General features: G+C 45.7%; 1 protein-coding gene across 1 annotated transcript; it reads right to left on the bottom strand.

Moving 5' to 3' along the window:
- Nucleotides 1-2,182: 2,182 nt before the first annotated feature.
- TEN1 (TEN1 subunit of CST complex) lies at nucleotides 2,183-9,109 on the bottom strand. Its single transcript, XM_067547844.1, has 6 exons — nucleotides 8,970-9,109; nucleotides 7,593-7,701; nucleotides 6,888-7,057; nucleotides 6,312-6,442; nucleotides 6,015-6,172; nucleotides 2,183-3,604 (listed from the first exon to the last, which is right to left on the bottom strand). Exons 4-6 carry the CDS (start codon nucleotides 6,398-6,400, stop codon nucleotides 3,468-3,470), a joined length of 384 nt encoding a protein of 127 aa, XP_067403945.1. The 5' UTR covers nucleotides 6,401-6,442; nucleotides 6,888-7,057; nucleotides 7,593-7,701; nucleotides 8,970-9,109; the 3' UTR covers nucleotides 2,183-3,467.
- Nucleotides 9,110-10,730: the final 1,621 nt, after the last annotated feature.

Here is a 10,730-nt window from a genome sequence, read left to right as displayed (position 1 = left end):
CCTCCAAGCTGTCTGTTTCAATCCAGTGAATCAAGCAATTCATAAACCCCCCAGGGTTCAATTTTTAATGCATACCTCAGTAACAAAATACCCCTCCGGAATGAAAAAATACAGTTCTTATTAGGAGACTACATTGGAGAAGATGTCTAGTGGTTAAAGGACTGGACTGATCCTGGCCATCTAAGCTCAATCTCTCTCTTAAAGACGCCTGTCTCCAGCGTCTCCTCCTGTAACTTTGGATAAACCACTTAGTCACCCTGCTGCACTGTCCCCTTCTGTTAAATGAGGCTGGGGGCTGGGAGAATGAATTAAATTAATTAATTAAATGCTCTATTAGTGCTAAGTCTTACTGCTATTTACTTCGTACTTCATGACCATCCGCTCTATTTACATCCAATAGTCTTCTAATTAGATGAAAAAACACTTGTCGTTTCCCAGCCCAACAGCCCCATGCCTCCTTGTATTAAACTTCCTAGAGCCCGCTCTGATGTCCCGTAGAAAACAACCCAATTGCAGGCATATCCCTTCAGATGTGCCAGGATTACTGTATTGCACTTCCCCCGGTATTCCTATTTCTAGCACTTCTGCATGAAAACCAGATGCTGCTGCCCGTGGGGAAATAGATCTAATCCTTTAAAGACGGATTGGCAATAATATACCAGCTGTCCTTCAATATGTAAATACTGCAAGATTGGAGCGCAGGTTTGCAGGGCAGGCATGCAACCCCTCCTATGCAGGCCGAGGGATTTCTGCAGTTAGTTTCCCACGTCCAGCATGAAATGGCTGACTTCTCTCCATGCCCCCTGTGTGCTCCTGCCCACATGCCATCTCACCTTCTCCCTGCACCCTTCCTGCTGATCTACTGGGCTGCCAAAGGGTCAAAATTCATCCCACACGTGCCCACTTCATTTGACCACTAGGGGGGGGAGACAATGTAAAATGTTAGTGTGTCTATATGGGTTACAATCAAGTGCACCAGCCGGTGCTTGCCACTGCCGGGGAAAGACGGAAAGAATTTTGTTCAGCTAAGTCCCATTCACACCCTTCCAGCTGTTAGCCAGCTGGTCAGGATGAAGACCCAGACAAGGGACACATGCAAAATGGCAGTGGAAGAAATGTCATGTGCTGGGGCTCAATTTAGTTGACCTGTTTTCAGCAATCTTAAGTATAATTTCTAACAAAATAAGTACAATAATAACAGTGGAGATCAACAGTGACTGTCAAGGGAACAAGTCTATAGAGGATCATTCTCGGTACGGAGGGACAGCTGAGAACTGTGCAGCGACAGAGCATGAGCTCTTTGTGTTTATGCAGCACCTAGCATAACGGTGTCACAGTCCATGACTGGAGCTCTTAGTTGCTACCATAATACAAATAACTTTAATAAGTGCCTTTCTGCCTTGCAAAATAGTCAACAAAAATCTACCAGCCCAGGCAGACTCGTGATCTGCCCTTATGAAGATGATGAAAAAAACTAATATCATACCAGTCCAAAACAAATGATTTTTGGCTCGCAGGATTCTCTAAGGCTGCCTCAAGATGCTCTTAATTTCAAGTTACAGCAAAGGGAACAGGCCTCTTTATGCCACATTGACTGTATTAGTCACCGTTGTATACATCGGCTATCCCCTCCCACCCCCTCTGACGATGTGGAATGGCAAAGCATGCATGCATGGTACACAACACTGACTGCACAGATCTTTGGCATGGAGGGCAAGGCTATAAGAATAATGACCTAAAATGTACTCAATTGTTCCACAGCCGGGCTAGTAGCTTAAAAACGAATAGCCTAAATGAAAATGTTTCAGGCCACCCAGAAAATAATTATCTCTGAATGTTACTAGTAAATTGTAATGTCCTGGGGACAGCTGCTTGTTCCTGTTCAGGACTTTGGAAGAACCAAAGCGACTGCCTCTCAAGGCTTCATCTCAAGTTTTATAGTGAGCCGAGAACACGTGAAGACAAGGCTTTGGGAGCTGAATAACTGTGAGTACACATTCACTGCAACATGATCACAAAAGATAATGAGCAGCATAAATGATAGGAAAGTCTCAGGCCTTCATTTAAGTCACCTGGAACCTAATACACACCTCTCTCCCTCTGGCTTTCCTAGTGGGAATTATCCAACTACAAGTTTCTTTATTGTACGGTCGCCGCAGAATCAACAAGCCGGACAAGTAACTGAATTGCAAAGTGTTGTCCCCTTGGACGTCACAGTGAACTCTGCTCCCCGCCTCACATGGGGCTTAGCGGGTTTTTGAGGGCAGTTGTATTTTTTTTTATTCCCCACTCACAAACTTTCTCTTTCCCTGCCCCATGTTAATGTTTGTCCGTCTTCCTTTACAGCAGAATGGCTTTGGCAAACAGATGGGTCTTGCAGTGTGTTCTGAAGATAGACAGGCCTTGATGTGCTCTCATGTCCTTCTCCCGTAGCTCTTCCAAAGTCAGGTGCCCTTGAAAGAGACCCACTATGGACCCATTATTAAAGAAAAACACCAAGTCAGTTCCCCCATGTATTCAGTGGAGTTACTGCAGGGATGAATTCAGTCCCCTGACCATGACTGCAGTTTCTAATCAATAACAGAAGCAGGCTGCATCCTCTTTTCATCTTCTTTATTTATGAACATTTCAGTCAAAGAACATGTGCAACACAATAACAAAACAGAGATCATTTAAGTTTTCTTAAAGGAAACACCCCCAAGATCAGACTCTCTCCTGCTCTTGATCTGTAAAGGAGGAAAACAAATGACTAAATTCAGTCTGCAGGACACCACAGATTTGTACTTCAGAATTCACTAGGTCAAATTCCTTCCCCAAATGCACGCATCCAACTCCCACTGATGTCAACAGACACTGTCCACGTTCTTCTCAGGCTGTTCTATTGACTGTAACTGCACAGACATGGCCAACTATTGCAATAGATTGGTGTGCCATTTTCTTGTTTCTAGAGACCTGGGTTCAAATCCGGACTCAGGTCTTGTGTGATGGGGATTTAGCCTCATCCTCTGGGCAGATTTTTTAAAGTTGCCATACAATTCAACATGCTTCCCAGTCTCTTTTCCAGACAGGCTTGAGCACTGGAACAGCGGGAGTTTGTAGGAGTCAGAACTAAGGTGCATTGACAGCTGCATGGGGTCTAGAACTGGAATAGCAGAAGGTATTTCAGATTAGGTCTGAGATTTATTGACCGAACTGTGAGGGCGAACCAGCTTAGACCACTGATATCCTCTACTTTCACAGGCATTCAGTCCATCTCCATGTATGTGAAGGGACAGAAAAGAGTGATAAAAATGAGCTCCAGAGGGTCCCTTGACTAAAACAAAACACTGTGGAAAGGAACCTCAAAACCAGACTGGGGCTTGTGACGCCAAAATGGCAAAAAGATCAGCTGGGTGCAGAGGAGGATGGAAGGCAGGTGATGCAATTGAGACCTGGACTCAGTCCAGCAACACCTTCTTCCAGCCAGGCTAGGAGGCACTGCTCTCCTCCTCCCCCTGTCTCTCTCGGAAATATCTCCGCTGCTCCTGTATTGCCTGCTCCAGCCAGGGCAGATTCATCCCTTCCACGCATGTCAGCACCCGAGCCTTTAGCACAGGCCTCTCACCTGCAAATATAAAACAATGACTGCAGCTTCTCAAGAGTAGAAATGTTACGTTGCATCTTTTGCACAGACGGACGCCCCAGAAGCTCTCACGGTTACGTAATAAAACGAGAGGGGGGGGGGGGGCAGGTGAACTTTGAAAATAAGTGGAGAGGGATTGAGGCAGAGAGTTATGGGTTCTGAACCCAGTTCTGCCACTGACTAGCTGTGTGAATTTCCGGTCTTAGACCTGCTCCATTTCCTCATCTGCAAAATGGGAATAATTCCTTGTGGCGCTGTGAGACCAAAATCATTCATATTTAGACGGAGCTTTGAGACAGTCAGCTAAAAGGCAGAGTGGTGTCAGAACTTGTGTTTGTAACAAGTCGCCACGTCCCTTAAACTAAATTAAGAAGAATTCCAATTACTGATAACTATTCATTATTAGAAGGTGGTGCCTGGGACAAAGCCACTCAGCTTCGCTTGGCAGCCCTACCGCCCAGCCAAGATTTGCTTTTTACATTTTAGAATGCGAAGAAAATAATCCTCAGCGCACCCCCGCAAATTATAGGTGGTGCCCTTCATCACTGAGCCTGTCAGATTACTTCAACTCCTCGCGCTCCATGCCTTCGAGTGGGGATGTATTTGAGATGTCCTGAGGGAAGGAGAAGAGACCCAAATACTTCTAAGCTGTGGCTCAAGATAAACAGCATGTTGCTCTATAGTGAGTTCAATGTTTTTTTGCAAATTACAAAATACAGAAGAGGAAAGGTAATTACCGCCTGGGGAGTTATTGAAACTTTAAGGTTCAGATAGAAAGGTTGGGGGGAAAATTCTCCTTAATTTCCCAGGGCACATGTGCAGACTCTCATCCCTGCTGCTTTCGCTGTGTGGAAATTATCCCTTGCTTACTGCGACAGCTGCTCAACGCACAAGCCTCAGGTCCAGTTTGTGGAGCTATACCAGCGGTTCCCAACTTTTTTGGCTGGAGGGTCACAAATATAATTTTTACAACCCTAAAGGGCCACCAGCCTCTGCCAGCAGCCTCCCTATCCCCAATGCAGCTAGATAGAAGGAGCTCAACAAGGAAGATCTCCCATCCCCCTGACTGCAGCAGGGAAACTGTGCACTCCACCTGGGTCCCTAGGCAGCGGCTCCCTTCTGCAGCCAGGGGGCTGGAGATCAGCAGAGACCCAGCGCCTAGGGACCCAGGCAGAGTGCTTTGCTCTCCGTTGGAGCCATGGGCGGGGAATGCTGATCTCCCCTCCCTCTGGCTCCAGCAGGGACCCCAGAACCTAGAGACCCAGACAGAGCACTTTGCTGTGCTCCCTGCTACAGCCATAGGGAAGTGAGCGCTGATCTCCCATCCCCTTGGCTGCCACAAGGAGCTTGCACTAGCAACATGCTGCATGTGGGTATGGCTCCCTTCTGCAGCCAGCAGGAGGGGAACCACAGGCCACTCTGAAAGACCCCGTGGGCTGGGAACCACTGGGCTATACCAATTCCAAATGATGAGGATAGAAAATATTAGTTGTCTCTCTGGCATCTCCATCAGAAGATCTCCAAGCACTTTAGGCTTATCAGTCCTCACAACAAAACTGTTAAACTAAAAATTATCCTCATCATTTTTCAGGTGGGGAAACTGAGGCATAGAAAAGGGAAGTGACTTTCCCAAGGTCACATACTGAGTCAATGGCCATCAGGAATAGATCTTCCAACTCTCAGTCCTGTAGTTTAAAACCGACCTTCCTCCCTATAACACAGATTCACTGCAATTCATTTCAGCTAAATCATTCATTTTAAAATACACTTGTTAGTTTTAACATCCATGCTTTAGATGAGCAAAACGATATTACTCTAAGGTCAGATGTGTCTTCTAACGATGCTGCTTCCTAAGGATTTTGAAACGCAAAGCATGCTGAGCTGCACTTTGCCATCCCAAGTTCCAAAGACTCCTCCGAGTACACCAGCTTCCTGGAAACTGACTTGTTAATTGTATAGTGATATCGAAGAGCAGTGATCACATGGCTCAGAGACAAGTCTATCTTATAGAGAATCCTTTATCATGGCCACAAAAGTAATAATACTCATTTCCATAACACCTTTTATCTGTCAGTCTCAAAGTACTTTATGAAGGTGGATAAGGATATGATACATGGGGGAAACTGAGGCATGAGGCAGTGGAGTGATTTGTCACAGAGGAAGTCAGTGGCAGAGCTGGGAATAGAACCTGCTCTAACCAAAAGACACTCTGTCTCAGAGTGAGTTTGAATGATTTTCTTCACCTAGCAGAACAGTTGCTTTGGGTGAAGCGGGAGAGCAGAAGAAGCCAGAGGCCTAACCAGTGCGTGCTTTTTTCCTTCCCCCCCACCACCGTAATTACTGAATTGACCGCTCTTCCTTTCATGTAAGGAGAAAACAACAAAGCACTTACCATCCCTCTCTTCAGTCTCTCCCAAGACCACATATAGGGACCCGAGCTGGGCTTGGAATGGCTCCACGAAACTGGTGCAAACACGGACCTGGTGCTGGACTGAACTGTGCAGGGCTGTCAGGATAGCTTCAGATTGGACCATGTCATAACAGTGTAACCTGAAACACAATTGATTCAGTGAACTCAGCAGCAGGGACCCTGAAAAAGTGAGTTGAAAGGCAAGGATGCAAAAAAGAAATACAGAAGGGACAGAGACACTATTGAAAGTAATGTTGGCCTGAAAGAAGCTGCTCTCACCTGCCAAATGTTCTCAGTGTTTCCCCATCTGGGACTGATCCAGAGTTGATCTCCCAAGGAAAATAATATACACCAGCACTGGGCATCATCTTGCAGAGCTGCTGCTGTGGGTCCTACAAGCCAACAAAATTCTGGGCAGATATTTAAAGGGATGTTAGTTAACCTTCATAGACCACAAAAATTACCTACAAAAAACCCCAATGGATGCATTAAGGCCTTCTGTATAAAGATTCTTTTTCTTGATTGAGAGATTTAACAATAATTGCTAAGTACTATCTTCAAATGCTACCAAATTTTAATTCTCGTGATAGTTCTGGGATAGGAACATACTTACCCCTTATCTGTAAAATTGGGGTAAATTGAAGCACAGAGAGAATAAGATTTGCCACATAGTGGATCAGCAAAAAAGATGGGATTAAAGGACTCAGGAGCTTCTGGCTCCCAGCCCTGAGATCAAGCAGCTAGGTTACACTGCATCTCAGAATACTTCTTGGATCTTGAAGATCCCCATACAGAAGTAATTGTGGTAGGTTTGCATAGGAAGTGTATGGTACCTTATAACTGTAGCAATTATACCTGTTGAATGTGTTTGAAGAGAAACCAAGCAGGCCTGTTTAGGCAGACTGGCTTTGCTGGGAATAACAGTGTGAAAGCAGGGAACTGTTCAGCTTGGACATCCCCCGGTCAGAAAGCAGTGAGATGTGGGTCTCCACCCTTCGGAGCCGATGGCCAGGGGAGCAGAAAGCCTGAGAATGGATGAAAACAGGTACGATTGCCCTGAAACGTGACAGGTAACACAGACTTTCTCTTGGGTGATGACCCAAATCAGTCAGTTGACCGCATCCTGCAACTAAGTACCCATTAGTAAGGAAGCATATGTGGTTGTGTACGTGTTTTATAGACTGTCACAGAGGTATAGCGGATGTCTTTGGGTTTGTAACAGATTCCAATCACGATTGCTGTAGTGTAGTTTTAAAACTGAACAACTTACTGTTGTTAACTAGGATTATAGAACATTGGGCATGTTACTACCACAGTTAATGGTTTCACAATGCCTTTCAGGTTCTAGGTGTATACCAACATAAAACAAAGTGTGCAAGTTTTTAGAACTGCACTCCGTCTGTACAGTCTGTCATAACCATAGGTCATTATTTCACATAGTTAAGAGGATTAATCAGATTCCAGAGCTAAAATAATTCATTGAAAAATAGGCTAAGGGGGTTGATTACTATAGATCTATTGGGAAGAAGACCTTGGTGAACTGGCATGAAAGCAACTTACCAAATTGTTTGGTGATCCACCTGTGGATGGTTTTCCTCTGTTAACAGCACTGGAGTTGATAATCAATTGGCACAAGTGAGGCTCTTTCCTGAAGGACTCCGTCAAAAATCTAAACAAAGTCACCTTCCTAAATTAGTAAGTGCATTTAAATGTTATTTTCCACTGTGATTGTGTAATTTGATTCTGAAATCTAAACGGCTACACAAACATTCTCATTTAGTAGTGAACAGAAAATAAATGGAGGTAGACCTATCTACAGCAGACGCGAGTTTGACCTTTAGGAGCTACAAATGAAGGAGTCCTGGTCAGGACCAGATTGTTCCCTGTTGTACATTTACTACCATATTGAACCACCTACTTTCAAATAGGGCTTCCTGCACTTCCCTTGAGAGATTATTTAATAGCTGTCACAGGACAGAAACTTGCTTCAGAAGCAGCAGACCGGATAATCACACCTTATTACTCTCATTTACCTTTGACATGTTTGGAACAAGCTATTTTGTGTTTACTATAGGTATAAAAGTTTCAGGAATCAATGCAGTGCCAGCCTGCTGGGTGGAGCCTGTACCACCTCAGCTATAACAATACTTTACACTAATGTTGCCTTCCATCAAGGGATCTTAAAGTCTTTTGGAAACATTCATTAAGAGTCTCCCAACAACCCTAATTTACACAGCGGGAAATGGAGGTAAAAAGACCTGCCCATGTTGATACAGCAGATATGTGCTAGGTCTTTTATCATAGAAACAGAACCCAGGAGTCCCAACTCTGTCTTGTTCTGCAGCCATAAGACCTTTCTTCCTATGACAGAGACTGTCAAAAAGTAGCAAGTAAGGCTGGAACACTTGTGAGATCAGCAACCTCCTATTGCTTCAATATATGTATAGGGGGTTCAGGCTCCTTATCTCCATTTAAGGGCTTTAATAAGGCGTGCAGTGCTCTCTCTCCGCAGGCCGAATCCAAAATCAATGGAAGATCACATGCTGTCTTCAATAGGTCCCAGGAACAGAGCACATGGAGTAGTTATTTTGCCTTTCAAGCGACACTTCCTGTTGCCCTAAAAATTGATCACAGGGTCGCCTCGCCCTCCCTGCATCATCACCTCTTGCTTTGAAACTAAAGAAGGTGCATAAGGGGGGGTCAAGGGGTTTGTTCTCAGACACTCAGCAGAAACAGTGCCTCCCCCCAAAAAACTTGGGGGCCACCTCATGTTCATTGCTAAAGCATTAGCCATTTACTTCACGCCAGCTTAATCAGTCAGGAACCTCAGTCAGTACGGGGAGCTTAGCTTACCCTGCAACCTGGCTGCTGCCCCCCCACTTCACCCCACCTGCTGCCCCATGTCTGTTTCCTTCCACAGCACAGGGTTCTCCTTACCTCCCAGTTGACGTGTGGGGCACCCCACTCCCAACCCTTTTGCCTCTGATTTCTCTCTCAGGGTCTTTGGGTCCTACTCTGGGGGTTTTCACCCTCCTTTAGGGTCTCTGGGCCCGTCCCTGGGACGTTTGCTCACAGACACCGGGATTCACTTGGAAGCCAGAGCCTAGAGCTTTGCTTTGCCTTGCTTTGCTTTGCCCAGCCCGGAGAGCGTAGCCACCTCCTCCTGCAGCCTTCCCACGTGGCGCTGAGCCGGGCGCCCGGCCACGTGACTAGGCAGAGTCAGCTGAGGCGTGAGCCCAGTGGTGACAGACACTGCAAACGCCTGTAGCGGCGCTGATGTCAGTGACTGTGTGTGCTGGGCTTCCTCCTCCCGGTGCTTCAACGAACGTCTGCTTTGATTACTCCCTCCGCTCTGCGCCAAGCCTCCGCTGCAACCCGAGGCTTTAAAGGTTACTGGCTCCTCCCCGCCTATTTCTGAAAATGTTCTTACACAGGTTCCTTGGACCGATGACAAGTTTCCAGAGTTTCCGAAGTCAGGGGCAGGCTAGCTACGCCTCTGAAATGGAGACATCTAGGCTAGTAATGTATTGTTTAGTACAATTACAACGTTTCTTCCCGATATATTTGTTTATGTGTTAATTTTAAAATTAAGTTGTGCAATAATCTTCTTGGAGAAGTAACTACTTTGGTGGTTAGACCAGGGGACTAGGAACTCTACCTGGATTCTGTTTCCAGCTCTGACTTTAACTCGCAAATCTATGCTCCGTTTGAATGCTGATTTATCTGAGTTAATCTGGAAACTGATTTAGTTAAATCGAGGCCGTTTTAAGAGTGCTCACACCAAAATCAGTTTAAGAATGCTTTACTTCAAATTAGTTTGTTTTGTAACTGCATTGCAGTGCTTAGCATAACAGCACCCAGACCTGTCGGCAGTATGTTAATAACAACAAATGTGCAATTAATAATAAAATGCTGTAGCTGTAATGCGTAAAGCCTGACAAATTAATGTTTCTGTTTTGATTTATTACTGTGCCCCTCGAGGTGTGCAAGGAACCACAGCAGGACTGCACTGCTTCTCTAGGATGTCACAACTCAGTTTTGGCGATGCATGCAACCTTTGATCTGCTCTTTGTAATGGATGGACAATAATGCATTGATTACATCACAGATCCCTGAAATTGTTGCTGCAATGCGTTTAGCTCCACCCGTTGTATATACAGGAACAACAGGTCAGGACTGATTGTGATTTCAATTTAAAAACCCTGTACTTGCATGGTACATGAAGGAAGTGATACCAAAGTGTAAAAACAACAGACTACAGGTGCCTTTTAGAAGTACATCCAGCATCTGCTCAGGATGTAGCTTTGTATTTCACTGGTGTCCCTCAGTGCTGTCCATTCCCGCTGCACCGGTTAGTTCCTCCAAAATGTAGATGGTCAGATCTAGGGGCTCCCCCCCCCTTGTTACGTTTTAACACACGGCATTTTAACCTTTTCATTTGCTGAGTTTCTCCCTCCTGGGCACAATCTCTGCCTCAAGCTGCCCCTGAGGGGCGGTGTCCCTGGCAGCTTGTCTCCCTCTCGGCTGTGGTCCCTGGCTCCAGTCTTAATTGGTAACGAAAGAGATGCTGGGGCTGGAGCAATTTTTTTTTTTTTACTTTCCTAACTGATGGACAAGCCCCGAGGCACTGGGGCGCTGAACGGCCTGGCCAGCAAGCCCTGACCCGCACTAAGCACGGCCTGGCTCGCTAGTTGGCCA

Source organism: Emydura macquarii, unplaced genomic scaffold, assembly GCF_026122565.2.
Source record: "Emydura macquarii macquarii isolate MOO-44397 ecotype Brisbane River unplaced genomic scaffold, CSIRO-AGI_Emac_v2 contig_1230, whole genome shotgun sequence".
Lineage (NCBI taxonomy): Eukaryota > Metazoa > Chordata > Testudines > Chelidae > Emydura > Emydura macquarii.
This window is presented reverse-complemented; position numbering and strand designations above follow the sequence as displayed.

Bases quoted from the DNA above. Each gene is read 5' to 3' on its own strand.
- TEN1 (XM_067547844.1), bottom strand. From the start codon at position 6,400: ATGATGCCCAGTGCTGGTGTATATTATTTTCCTTGGGAGATCAACTCT. The intron at 6,173-6,311 runs GTGAGAGCAGCT...ATTGTGTTTCAG, and splicing joins ACACTGAGAACATTTGGCAG to GTTACACTGTTATGACATGG. The intron at 3,605-6,014 runs GTAAGTGCTTTG...TTATATTTGCAG, and splicing joins AGAGACTGAAGAGAGGGATG to GTGAGAGGCCTGTGCTAAAG.